The sequence below is a fragment of the Triturus cristatus genome, chromosome 8 (assembly GCF_964204655.1).
Source record: "Triturus cristatus chromosome 8, aTriCri1.1, whole genome shotgun sequence".
Classification (NCBI taxonomy): domain Eukaryota; kingdom Metazoa; phylum Chordata; class Amphibia; order Caudata; family Salamandridae; genus Triturus; species Triturus cristatus.
Window position 1 is genome coordinate 1005226776 of NC_140591.1, and position 14679 is coordinate 1005241454.

The 14679-nt window shown below is 45.1% G+C and overlaps 1 protein-coding gene across 25 annotated transcripts in view; it reads left to right on the top strand.

Annotated features, from left to right (window-relative positions):
* The window catches only part of MBNL2 (muscleblind like splicing regulator 2), a 501363-nt gene that overhangs the window by 381114 nt on the left and 105570 nt on the right, over positions 1–14679 (top strand). For all 25 annotated transcript variants that reach the window (XM_085622558.1, XM_085622561.1, XM_085622565.1 and 22 more), the window contains 2 exons: positions 58–255; positions 1079–1333. In XM_085622558.1, the coding sequence (XP_085478684.1) occupies positions 58–255; positions 1079–1333 (453 nt within the window). The remainder of the gene's footprint in view (positions 1–57; positions 256–1078; positions 1334–14679) is intronic.

Genomic DNA, 14679 nt, shown 5'->3' on the forward strand with positions numbered 1-14679 from the left:
TGCAGCAATATCATTTGCTGAGTTTTTCACCTGAATGTTTTTTTTTTCATTTTGCAGCCTTCTTTTCCTGTAGGTCCCGGCTTAGGAACAAACCACGCTATTAGTTTTGCTCCCTATCTGACACCTGTAACGCACAGTGTTGGGTTAGTCCCAACTGAAATGCTGCCCAACACACCCGTCATGGTCCCTGGAAGTCCGCCTATGTCAGTTTCCAATTCTTCTGGTCAGAAACTCCTCAGAACAGATAAACTAGAGGTACTAGAAATTTTTATTCTCTGAAAGTCAATGTATTGGTCAAGTTCATTCAGGATTTGTGACGCGCTGCATTTTTGGGTTGAATGTGCTTTTCATCAAAATTTGGGGGGAAGATTGCGTGAAACAAACGTTTTGCATAGCAAATTATGTTCAAATAGTTTAAAGTAAAATTTTGAATGGGCAGCATCACCTGTGTTTTTTTTTTTTTTTTTTTTTTTTTAAGCAGTGTTTTTGCAAACTCCTCATAACTTCTCTGCGATAACCTTTTAGATTTCCATTCTGCCAAAGACGAGTAGTTTACTTTGAAGGATCTGGCGAGCACGTGAATGCAGCATGCTGCCATTATTTTTTTTTTACACAATATGCAGCCACTTAACTACCTCCACATGCTTAAAAATATGAGGGAAATGCGATTGAAATCCCCTCCCTCCGCCCCCGACTGCCCTCACCACCTATTTTCCCAATACTTTAAAAAGGGAGGAGATGTTCAAGCCTGATATAGTTCCAGTTTTATTGTGATGGGTGAAAACAGCAGCAAATTTTACAAATATATTTGCCAGCAGCTTCAAAGATAATACCTCGTCTTTGTCAGGATGGAAAACTAAGCAAATGTTCCACTGAAGGTCGAACGGGGTTTCAAAGGCCTTGTTTTTTAAAAGGAAAAAAACAAAGTGGTCCCATAAATGTAAACGCTAATATTTGCAAAAAAATGCTTTACGTACAAGTACCACGCCATCAATAGGCTGTTTTTATCATGTACAATACCAAAAAGCAACAGGCAGGCCATGAGTCTCATATAATCCCTCCTGTGTTTCTTGCATAGGTTTGCAGGGAGTTCCAGAGAGGAAACTGTGCACGGGGAGAGACCGATTGCCGCTTTGCACACCCTGCAGACAGCACGATGATTGACACAAATGATAACACTGTAACCGTTTGTATGGATTACATTAAGGGTCGTTGCATGAGGGAGAAATGCAAATATTTTCACCCTCCTGCACATTTGCAGGCCAAAATCAAAGCTGCTCAACACCAAGCCAACCAGGCTGCAGTAGCAGCTCAGGCAGCTGCTACCGTGATGGTAAGTGCCAGCGGACATGTTTTCGGGCTCTGCCATTGGGTTTATTTGTCTGGCTGTGAGTAGGCAAGAGATATAATCTTACTAATTGGTATAAAATCACAAAATGCAATAATTGATTGGGGAATATTATTAGTATTGACGTAATTGTTTTTTTAAAAAAAAACTCTCCCCTTTTCCCCCAGTCTTGGGTCTCTCAGCACAATAGGTAACTCCTTTGAGCACAGATAAGAAATTAGACTCTATGATCTGCCTTCTCTCTGCTTTACTGTTCTCATAAATTATCACATATATCCCCAATTCTAGAATTACCTAAAAGATGAAATGGGCTACAAGGATGCATTCGTTTTAACCCGGTAGATTCCAAATGGTGGTAAGAATGATTTTCTAGCCTATTAGATGGACATCATTTGAATTCATTTTTAAAAGGAGTGAAGGTGGTGAGAAAGTATCAATTTTGTATTTTTGTGAATTTGATGACTTAATTGAGACCTATAATGCATTCACTTTCAAATTATTTTATTTTGATGTTTTTTATTTTTAATTGCAGCTTTCCCTGTCTAACCTCTCCTCTCCACACTTGCACAAACTGTCCCATCCTTTAAGATATTGCTAGCACCCTTTCTAAGAAGAGAACCCAAGGCCTTATCACCGCAACTCAATTGATTTCGAATTGTGACATTAGGTTGCATTTAAACTCTAAAAGGTGTCCACGTTCACCAGCTCAAAGGTTGTGGCTACAGCAGTAAAAACAGTGTTTTGTGTTATCCCGAAAATCTGTTTTTAATGTATGCTAATTTAATGTGATCTATGTTAAAGGTAGGATTTTCATTTCCCACTAAAGCGTAGATGCTGTCTTGGTGCAGGATTTGGTATTGTAGTAAGTGTCGTGGTCTCAGCCTTTGTAGCTCCCTCCGTGGTGTCAATTATTGTAGTCTCTGTCCATTACATTCATAGAATGTTGATTGTCTTCAGCTTCAGTGGAAGGACCTTAAATAATTTTAATAGGGTGAACCCAAAATACACATTAATGTACATTGCCCACATTGTGCTCAGCAATATCCTGATGCTGAATAGCTGCGGCACACCATATTTTATTATTTATGTCACAACAGAGTATTTGTGATTCCTTTCTATGCATCGTTTTTATTTCCTGGTCAGTCGGGATTTCAAGCCCCTATATCAGATCTTCTATTCTTGTGATGCTGTGAGTAAATTGAGCAGGAATGATAGAGTTCCTTGAAGTGTTTTTAGGTTGTTCTTCTTAACTGATTGAAAGTGATGCCTGGCTTCAAGTAGTGTACTTTAGGTGTCCAGGATTCCACAGGCATCTGATTTGGCCTGATCCAGGTAATTTATTTGCCCACTAATCATTAGGTGATGTGTTGCACTCTCCATAAGATGGAGACAATGGGCCTTTCATGGTAAGTACAGTCCAAGAAGTAACTGATGTTGCTGTATCTCTGATTTGGTCAAACACCACATTTAGAATGAGGCTCTCGATCAAGCAGAGAGACGCTTCATTCAGGGCAGTTTTAAACTGTGTTACCTCTGAGCACGTACTGATGGTCCTTATGCTAACGGTTCCCACCTGGTGCAAGTCCTCTAAAGCACAGTTAAAAAAGAAATTCATTAGCCTACCCTACCGTTAAGCGTGGGTTCTGGTTAAACAGTTTATTTCAGCTCTATGTTTGAGTTCAGAGCTCAGAAAGGATCACATAATGACCAATTGTATCGGCCAGGACCATTGCTGGTAAAGAAGAATGGGCCTCTAGTGAATCCATTTAGATGCCTTGGAGCTATGCACCCAGGAGCACACAGGGCTCACCCTGGACCAATCGGAGTCTACAAATCAGTCTACCCAGCTACATAAGCAGCTGGCAGATTGCTGCACTCCACACGGTGAAGTAGACAGTGAAAATGGCAAAAGTTGGTGCAGGCTGGAGTGTGCTTGCTTGGCGGCTTTTCCAGGGACTGACATGCGCATATAGCAGTCGATCTTTCAGGCAGCTGATCTTTGTATTTCGTGAGGAGCTGAAGGGGCAAGTCAAGAACAGTCGGTGGTTGTCAAATTGGATTCTTCATCAACCTTCAGCATGTCTTTCATGCTTATTAGTCGGGAGGAAGTGTTCAGTCCGCAGCCAGAAACTCTGAATACAAAGGGAGCCAGGGTCCACTGAGGTTCAAGTCCCAAACTTGTGCCTTGACGTGCAGGACCACTGCTGCCTAGTTCCACAAAGCCAGGCAGTTGGGCAGATGGCCATTGCCAGTTAGTGTTCAGTGCATGTTTGCAGTTCACAAATGTATATACTTAAGCTGGTTCCGATTTTCCGTAGTAGAGAAGAGTCCGAGAAGGTCGTCATCCCCAGGGCACTGCATGAATGGCAGGCAGTTTTCAGACGCACCAGTACAGCTTCCTTGGGGAAATTATTTGAGTTCCCTCCAGATTAAAGGGAAATCTAGTATGAGCAGGAGAAATGGGGTGGGGCTATACTCGGTGGACAGCATGCATCTTCCATCTTGAAAATACTAAGGAGACTCTTTGAACATTTGTGTGGGTCACTTAAACACCACAATTATACTTAATCAAGAGAAAACGTTTCTTTCCTTCGCTGCCTACATTTGCAAGCAAATAGTTGGACAGATGTTAAAGCAGTTAAATACATTTTTAGTAAGGAGGAGGTGATATTTATTTAGTAATTCTCTGGTTATTTTATGATTTCTTTGATCTAACAGCATTAATCTGATAGAGACTTCAGCTACAGATTCTTTACATAAGAATATGCCCCAGGTGTCAGACTGTATCTGGAAATTGTTATGCCAAAATGTGAACTACAAGAAAAACTACGTGGTTTCAAAACATACATTGTGTTTACGGAGAATTGAAAAGGAATGTGAGTTTTCTGTTTTTTCATCTAGTATTAGCCAGTTCCTGGGTAGCAGTCTGCTCTATTAAATTGTGGTTGATAAATGGCCATTCAGAGATCTGTGACTTTCCCCTTAAATGTGTTGCCTAAATTGTTTGAGTGATCTGTTTGCTAATATAGTTTTAAATTTTTACTGATTTTGTTTTTTTACAGGGCTTCTACTTGGGAGCTATTTATTTTCACTTTACGGAGGTTGATTTATATATGTATGTATAGATATATACATATGAGTCTGTGTGTGTGTGTGTATATATATATATATATATATATATCAAGTTATGGATCTAGATGTACTAAAAAAATCTGTTCTGCCTGGAATTTGTGGAGTACACTGTACTTCTATGTATGAACGGTCTGGTTGTGTTTAGGCTACATTCTTTTTTTCCAGGGTTTTATGTTGCCCACTTTGCAGCATCTTTGTATATTAACCATCTTACAATGAGAGGTTAGAGGGCAGCCTTTCAAAATAGACAGCATTTTGGAAAAATAATTAATTCAAGCTTCTTCAATAGTATGGTTTGGTTATTTTTTGCAGCTATCTCTAATGTTGGAAGATGGTCTTTGGTATTTTTAACGTTTATTGATTGCTGTACATTCAGGTTACAAATGGTATTGCATTTATCTATTATCCATGATTTTTAATTGTATTTTTTAGAGGATTTAGGCTATCACAAAAGTATTAGAATGATTGCTAACTTGAGTATTGGTGATGCAGTTGGACTCTGCAATGTTGCTGTTGACCCTGTTTAGCCATTCTATTTTGAGATCACAATTTTAGTATGTTTGGCTTGGTACTGGTGTCCTTAAAACTGAAACAAGACACATGCTGGTCCTTCCAAGATTTTCCACTGATTATTTTACACTTCATTCATTCAGTTGTCAAATATCACATATTTGATACTTGACCAACTCCTCCAGAAAAGTGAAATAGATAAAGGATGTATCAATCAATCAAGGGACACTTATAAAGCGCACAGCTACCTCCAACGAGGTTTCCAGGCGCTAACGAAGCAGACCAAAGAGATTGATGGCTTGATCAGCTCTCCCCTTGCTTAAAGAGCCAGGTTTTCAGCACGTTTCTAAAATCCTGCTCTGAGTTCAGCATGCGTAAGTGATGAGGTAGGGCATTCCAAAGTTTGGCGGTCCTTACCGTGAAAGACCTGCTCCCTGTCTCATTTTAGAAAAGTGAGGATCACTAAGGTAACGCCGATGGTTGTATCTTTGTGTCTGCTCCTGACGATACAGGCAAAGCCGCTGCCTGAGGTAGCCTGGGCCTTTACCCTGTATGGGGTGAAAAGCGACGATGAGGGCCTTGAATTCGATCCTCTTGGCTACCGGGAGCTAATGGAGCTGTTTAAGGTCGGAGGAAATATGCAGGTGCATATGGACCTTGCGAATGAGCCTTGCCGCCGCATTCTGCACTGTCTGAAGCCTTTTGATCAGGTACCCTGGCATCCCCAGATAAAGACAGTTGGCATAGTCAAGATTGGATGTCACATGGGCATGGGCTGAGATTCTGTGGCTCTCTTCTGGCAGGAAGCCTAAAATTGTTCTGATCTCATTTTTCCGAAGCAAGCTGCCGAAATTTGCCAGACTTGTGCAGCGAGGGACAGGTCCTTTTCCCATCTGACTCCGAGGTTTTTGTATGATGACATTACAATGCATGCAATTACCATGCATGCCTTAACCATGCATTATTTACAACGCATGCCTTTACCATGCATGTAAGTATAAATAAGGTAAGTTAAAAAAGTGTGTGTGTGTATGTATATATATATATATATCGTGAGACCCCCACTCTTTTTAAACATTAAAAATAATTATAGGGGGAACCACCTCAAACCGCCCTTTATTAATTACCCCTATACCCGTACCACCACTGAACCTTTAAAAAAAATCTTACTACCCGATACTCTCAAATACCCTTAAAATACCCTTATCACCCTATACCCCTACCTACCCCTTAATCCTAAAAAAAACCAACCCTGATCACTCCATACTTTTACCCACTCCTAAACACGTATACATATATATGTATTTTGTGTGTATATATACACAAACATATACATTGGGCCACAGAATTATAGGGCATTCATTTTATGGCTTTCAAGACGCTACTATTGAAATTTCATTAGCTAGGAAAATATGGTTTATTTGTTAAAATCCATTTTTACCAAAACAAGAACCCTAGCTTCAGGCCAAAGGCGTAGAGGACGGCTTATAGCAAGGGAGAGGGCCTTTAACAACCATTCTAGCTAGAGGCAGAAGAGCGATCTATAACTGTATTAAAACAATCCACCCACTGATATTAAAATGCCTTAAAATAAACAGGGAGCAGAAAGTCTGTACCATCATTTGTAAATAAAAGAGCTGTACACTGCCAAAAATGCTGCTCTTTCATGGGCTGCAATGTCTACCCAGGAGATTCATAGCTAGTACAAACAAGGCACATTACACTTCAGACCCACATATCACTACGCCGCCTTCCAATAACAGCTGCCTTGATGATCAGCGTTCTAATAAAGAACTAGATTATTATCCAGTATTAGGGGTGTCTTTCATAGATTCACATGCCTGAATCATTCCCCGTCGTCGAGACGGGAGCCTCCGGTACATAAAAAAGTATTGTCCTATAGACATACATAGAGAAAAATAGGCCTAAGGGCCTCCCCTTAGCCGCCTATCATAGTCCTTATGTAAAAAGGACCAAACTCCTAGAGCCAGCCAATCAGCTATCACCTCCCTCTAGAACCTTCCTGGCAGGAGCCTCAGTCCCTCAGATTTTCTACCGCACGTTGTGCTAGGGAGTCTCCAGCCTGAGTTCTCCTCAGGATTTCTTACAAACCAGATTATTCACGATTTTTGGTGACTTTCTTCTTCAGGATTTCAGCACTGACTACTTCAGGCCTCTTTTTGCTGCAGTGAGTGTTTATTTCATCTACAACTCCTGGCATGTCTGACTCCCAGAAGAAAGCCCTTTTCAGGGCTTGCTCTTCATGTGGGAAGAAGAGGCTTCATGTGGACGACAAGCATGAACTATGCTTGTATTGCCTTTACCCGGACCACGTCCCTAAGGACTGCAAGATATGTAGGTCTTTTCCACATAAGACCTTGAGAGACAGGGAGGGCCGCCTGCTTATCTGGCTGGACAGGCTCAAGGACAAAGACAGTGTGGTTTCCTCAGAGGCGAGCTTTTCCGGAGCTTCTGAAGTCTCCCTGAAGAGGCCGAGAGTGACATCTCCTGGCCCCTCAGACGCTCCTCCTAAGAAGACGCACAAAAAGTCTTCAGAGGCAAGATCTTCGAGATCCTCAGCGTCTGATAAAGTCTCTCTCACTTTCAAGAAGCCTACTCTGTCGGCCTCAAAAATTGCGACACCATCCTCTGCGCAAAAAAGGCCATCAGGACACGTCTCCACAGCAACGACGACTGTGTCCACGTCCACAGCGGCGTCGGCCCGCTCGTCGACGACGACGACTCCATCATCGTCTGCAGGTACCCCTATCTCGTCTATTATACTTCTGAAACCGTCGTCTAAATCATCGTCGACGACGAAGATAGTCCCGTCGAGGACCTCGTCGACGAGGAGCCCTCCGTCGACGGAAGAGTCGACGACGAGGATATTGATGACGAGCGCGTCGACGACGAAGGCATCGTCGACGAAGATGTTGACGAAGATGTCGACGACCAAGGCATCGTCGACGAAAGCGACGACGAAAGCGACGACGAAAGCGTCGACGACGGAAGCGTCGACGACGGAAGCGTCGACGACGAAGGCGTCGACGACGAAGGCATCGACGACGACTGAATCGTCTACGACCACATCGTCGACGAGGAAAATATCGTCGATGGGGACGCCGTTGGTGTCAGCCGAGCCGTCGACGGGAACGTCGTCGTCGTCCGTGGGACGGAAAACCACGGCGATTTCTGTCCAAGGATCTGCTTCCAGACCACAGATTACCCCGGAAACAACATCTCCAAGCAAGGTCCAAACCAATTTACCTCTGGAGATCCTGCAGAGTGAAGAGTCCGAAGAAGAGTTCTTCCAACAGGCTACTTCCCCTTCCGAGCTGTTTGTCAAATGCCAAAGCACGGACGAGGAGCAGGAAGATTCAGGCGCGCAGGAGCGCCCCGTCCAGGAACAAGTCCGCACGGAGGTCACCCCAATGGTCTGCCTCCCTCTGGCAATAGTTAAGGACCTCAAGTTCCTTATCAGGGATTACAAACAACGTTTCCCGGAACCACCAAGACAGGATACAGGGGTCCCAGTGCCAGCTACAAACACCCCAGCGACAGCCCCAAGGCAATCGCTGCCGGTAACGCAGGTCGGCCACGAGCCGCCACCTCAGGTGATAGACTCAACGGATGAGGAGGCGGAGGAGATGGAGGAAGGTGAGGTCCAGGGAGACCTGACGGACCAGGATGACGATGAGCAGGAGGACTATGTAGCATCTTCACCACCTTCCCCACAACCGCGCCAGGCGGATTCACCACCTGTGGATATCGGGGGTTTTCATAAGTTAGTGGAACGGGCTGCGACGCGGTTCCATATGGTCATGGAGTCGACGGAAACCGAATGCTTCCTCCATGACTTTAAGGAGCAGACGAAGAAGACGGCCAAATCCATCCCTATCATTGACTTCCTCTGGGACCAGGGAAAGAAGTTGATGCTGACGCCAGCTTCAGTTCCTGCGGTCGTTCCGCGCCTGGATAAGAAGTATAAAGCACCGTCCACGGCGCCAGCTTGCCTGACTGGCCACCCGAAACCAGATTCTGTCGTGACCCAAGCGGCCCAGAAAAATTCTCGAAATCCATCCTCGCCTCTGTCAGCACCACCAGACAAGGAGGGCAGAAAGTTAGACACAATAGGCAAAAGGTTTTCAACCACTTCGGCAATGACCATCAAGGTGGCCAATTCCATAGCCCTTTTAGGGCGTTATAACCGCCAACTTTGGGAGGATATTGCCCCATACTTAGCAGAACTTCCGAGTGCCGTACAGGATGAGGTGAAGGCACTCCTTTCCGAAGGCCAGTCTTCTGCGGCAGAGATCATCGACTGCGCCATAGATGTAGCCATGACAGGCTTCCGTCAACTGGCTGGGGCTGCAGTCCTGCGCCGCCAAGGATGGCTCAAAGCAACATCGTTCAGGCAGGAAGTGCAAACGAAGGTGCTGGATATGCCCTTCGATGGGCAGCATCTATTCGGAGATAAAATTGACGAGGCGCTCCAGGCCATTAAAAAGGACACGGACACGGCTAGAGCGCTTGGAACCTTACAGGCACGGAACCAGTCCTTTCGGGGCAACAAGTCTAGAGGTCAGTCTTCCTACAGAGGATCATTCCAGAATAAGTCCTCATATTCGTTCCAGAATAAGACCCAGTACCAGCAAAAGCAACAACAGGGCCGACAATCATCTTACGGAAAATCCAATTTCAGGGGTAAGAACCAGAAAAGGGGCACCGGCGGACGCCAGTGACCGCTTACTCCAGCCAGTCCAGCTACCATCTTCTTCTTCACAAATTGGAGGAAAATTGACCCATTTCCTAAAAAATTGGCGCATCATCACCTCAGATCGTTGGGTACTCCAACTCCTCAGATTCGGCCATTCCCTAGAATTTACCGCCATCCCGCCTGCAACCCCTCCCCGCAAGTCTCCACACAGACATCTGCGGCTGCTTCTCCGGGAGATATCGGAGATGTTAAGGAAGGGAGCAATAGAGCGAGTTCCATCAGCTCAGAGGGAGAAGGGTTTCTACTCCCGTTTCTTTCTGATACGCAAGAAAGAAAAGAAGTGGAGGCCCATCCTGGACCTCAGAGCACTCAACTCCTTCCTAAAGAGTCAGTCGTTCAGGATGGTGACGCTCCAAGAAATCCTAGGCATTCTGGAGGAAGGAGACTTCATGACATCCTTGGATCTTCAGGATGCTTACTATCACATCCCGATACTCAAGGGGCACAGAAAGTTTCTACGCTTCGAAGTGGCAGGACAACACTACCAGTTCAAGGTCCTTCCGTTTGGCCTCAAATCCGCTCCGCGGATTTTCACCAAGTGCCTTTCTCCTGTGGCAGCTTTCCTACGTCAAATGGGTCACCAAGTTTTCCCCTACCTAGACGACTGGCTGGTCAAGGCGCCTACGGCCGTAGGCGCAACCAAATCCTTCAACGCTTGTACCAATCTTTTCCAACATCTAGGATTGACGCTCAACCTTCAGAAATCACATATGTCCCCAACGAGAAGCATTACCTTCCTCGGGGCTACCTTGAATACGGAATGCGCAAGAGCATTTCCCTCAGACGAGAGAAAACACAGGATCATATCCCTGGCCAAAACGGTGCAATCAAGGAAATCCCTGAGAGTTCGCACCTTCAAGTCACTCCTGGGGATGATGTCTTCCTGTATACTACTCATCCCTCACTGCAGGCTGCGGATGCGCCCTCTGCAGGAGGCTCTTTCGAACCAGTGGACTCAGAGTGCAGGTTCGTTCGAGGACATTATAAGCATAACACCGCAAATATCCAGGAGTCTCGAGTGGTGGAAGGATACCAGAAACCTCTCGAGAGGACTACCGTTCCTGCTGCCAGCAGCACCACTGGTAATCACCACAGATGCATCTCTAGCGGGTTGGGGAGCTGTCCTTCAGGACCTCAGAGTCCGCGGCAAATGGTCGGATCAGGAGCAACGCCTCCATATAAATCTGCTGGAGTTGAGGGCTGTGTATCTAGCTCTGCAGGCCTTTTTACCACGCATCCAGAACTCTCAGGTGCTCGTCAGAACGGACAACACCACGACGATGCATTACCTGAACAAACAGGGAGGAACGCGTTCGCTCACGCTATCGCGCGAATCGCAGAAGATCTGGAACTGGCTTGTTCTCCAGGGGATTACGCTCAGGGCGGACTACGTCCCGGGAAAGGACAACACCATTGCGGACGCCCTAAGCAGGCAGAAATCTCTCTCCCACGAATGGGAGCTCGACGAGAGTGCACTAACACACGTATTCTCGGAATGGGGAGCCCCAAGAATCGACCTGTTTGCCACCAGGGAGAACGCCAAATGCCCAAGCTACGCAAGCTGGCATCCCCAACCGGAGTCGCTCGGAAATGCCTTTTCCATAGGCTGGTTCAGCGTATTTGCGTACGCTTTTCCACCGTTCCCGATGATTCCCAGGGTCCTCAGGAAAATGAAGGCGGAGCCCTGTACACTAATTCTGATCGCCCCGTACTGGCCGAGGCAGCACTGGTTCTCGGATCTTCATCGCCTCTCCATCAGGACGCCGATTCGTCTAACACAGCACCCGAACCTACTGACGATGTCCAACGGGCAGGTGCAATACCCGAACCTCCAATCGCTCAGGTTATCGGCCTGGCTCCTGAGCACAGAGAGTTCTGCCATTTGAACATCCCGCAGGACTGCAGGGATGTGCTAGCAAAAGCGAGGGCGGACAGTACCAACAAAACCTACTCCCTCAAATGGAAGCGCTTCTGCGTCTGGTGCTCGGAGAAGGGCCTGAGACCACTTCATATCACACCTGAGCAGATATTGCCATATCTCCTGCACTTGGCACAGTCCGGATTAGCGCATGCATCCATAAAGGTGCATCTAGCGGCGATTTCACGTTTTACCAGGACTTTTCAAGGCCCGTCCCTCTGGTCCAGCAGACTTGTTAAACAGTTCCTTAAGGGTCTTTATAGGTCCTTTCCAAGGCCCCGACGGGTCCCACCGACATGGCACCTCAACTTGGTCCTTAATCAACTCATGAAGCACCCCTTTGAGCCCATTCACCGAGCCTCCATCAAGTACATCTCATGGAAAACGGCTCTATTACTTGCGCTCACATCTGCCAGGAGAGTCAGCGAGTTGCAAGCTCTCTCCATTCAGGAGCCCTTCATGCAGTTCAAACAGGACAGGGTGGTGCTGAGGACAAATCCCAAGTTCATACCGAAAGTGCCTTCAGACTTTCACCTCAACGAGCCGGTGGTCCTGCGCTCCTTCTTTGCCAACCCTACCACGGCAGCAGAGAGGACGCTCCATTCTCTGGATCTCAAACGGTGTCTTAAGTTTTATATAGACAAGACAAAAACCTTCAGAAAGTCTTCGCAGCTATTAGTGGCCTACAGCAGACCAAGGCTGGGTATGCCTCTCACGAAACAGAGCATTTCAAGGTGGATTTCTTCTGCAATAGCGTTCTGCCATGAAGGGGCCGGACGGCCGTTGCGAGACAGGGTGGAAGCACACTCCACCAGAGCGATGTCCACATCAGCAGCGCTGTTCGCTGGAGTGCCGATTTTGGACATCTGTAGAGCGGCGACGTGGAAGTCACCGCATACCTTCTCCAGACACTACTGCCTGGATGCCGAGCTTACGAGGGATGCGGCAGTGGGCCAGGCGGTGCTTCGCCATCTATTCCAGTGAGGTGAGCCTTCCAACATCCCGCCATCCTGGTATGCACATTCTTTACTGTTTTACTATTTTGATGTATGCCAATGTTTCGAACTGTTATGATAATGCTGTATTATCTCAAATACCTTTATGGCATGTTACATCAGAAATGTGCATAATGTATTGCTAACTACTCTGATTCAGGCATGTGAATCTATGAAAGACACCCCTAATACTGGATAAGAAACGCGTTACTTACCTGTAACAGCAGTTATCCAGTATTGGTGTCTTTCATAGATTCACATGCAACCCTCCCGCCTCCCCTGGAAGGACTCACACCTCTCTCTAACTATATTACGCCTACCTAGCTTGGTGCGTACGAAAATCTGAGGGACTGAGGCTCCTGCCAGGAAGGTTCTAGAGGGAGGTGATAGCTGATTGGCTGGCTCTAGGAGTTTGGTCCTTTTTACATAAGGACTATGATAGGCGGCTAAGGGGAGGCCCTTAGGCCTATTTTTCTCTATGTATGTCTATAGGACATTACTTTTTTATGTACCGGAGGCTCCCGTCTCGACGACGGGGAATGATTCAGGCATGTGAATCTATGAAAGACACCAATACTGGATAACTGCTGTTACAGGTAAGTAACGCGTTTCTTCATTCTGCTCACAGAATATGCCTGCACTAGGAAATATATGCTGGAAAACACAGGTTTAGAAATGTTCATTTTTCATTACAGAAGGCTCAAAATGTCCAGGAGAATGTATATAATCTCTAGTAAGAATTCCTGGAGCAAACGAATACCCAAAAACATTCCGCTACATGTATCTGTAATACATATATAAATTGTTACAATTTTCAGAAAAACTCGCCTCCCGCAACAGTTTTATATACTGTGATTTTAAAATATAGGCCTAATTTTTCTGTCTGATCTACAATATTACTGTTTAAAAAAAATATTTGTTATCCTTTCCGTCATTCATAAGAGATATATATATATATATATATATATATATATATATATATATATATATATATATATATATATATATATATATATAATCTACTGGCAGTCGCCAGTAGATAGTTATAGTTACAACCTAGTTTCCATAGGAAATCTCAAAATTCTATTTTGAATAACTTTGGCGCCGGTTGACGAATCCTCGCAAAATTTTCAAAACTAATGGGGCGCTCCGTTCAGCTCCTACCCTGAAAGTCTCGGGGTGATTAGTCAAGCGGGGGCCGAGAAAAAAGAGGGGTCCCAAAACGCGTTTTCCCCATGCATTTTTCCATAGGACCTTTAGACACAGCTACAGCCAGAACGGCTGAACAGAATTACTTGAAATTTGGCAAAGAGGTAGTCCTCAGGTCAGGCATGTGCCTTTTGCATATATGGTGTAAATCCGTTCAGTAGTTCCTGAGAAAATCAAAAGTAAAATCATATACATATCTGGGCGGAGCCTAACCACACATCTCATTGTGAGATCTGATTGGCTGTCAGCACTTCATCCAAGAAGTGTTGGCAGCCATCTTGGGACCAATATACATGATAGCACCTCATTAAAAAGCATTGCAGTTAATAGAAGGTTTTAAGACTTTAGTTACATTATAAATCATTTGTTGATGGTACCATACTCATTTTAGGAATTGTAGTATGTTCTAAGGTGATTTTACCATGTGAAAAAGCCTTCTGCTGGGATATCATGAATCCTGTTTGAGAGAGAACTATTTTCACATGCTTTTCCCACAGAGGTTTAGAAGGTGATCTATAAGCTAAACTGAGAGCATATTTTCTGTAAATTCATATCATCTTTCTCAGTCATGTGAGAATGAAGTCTGACATTCTCAGTAAAACATGTACATCCAACAAGGGCAGAGACTGTCAGTTGATTCCTTTGTGTTCTACTGCAGCTTCCCAGAGTGTTCCAAAGAACAACTAGAGCGCTAACAGTCTTACTTATGACAAAGGTATGGCACACCTGAAGCCATCTTGATTGGAATAAAGTGTTAACATTTAAAACATTTAATTTAAAAAGGAACAGA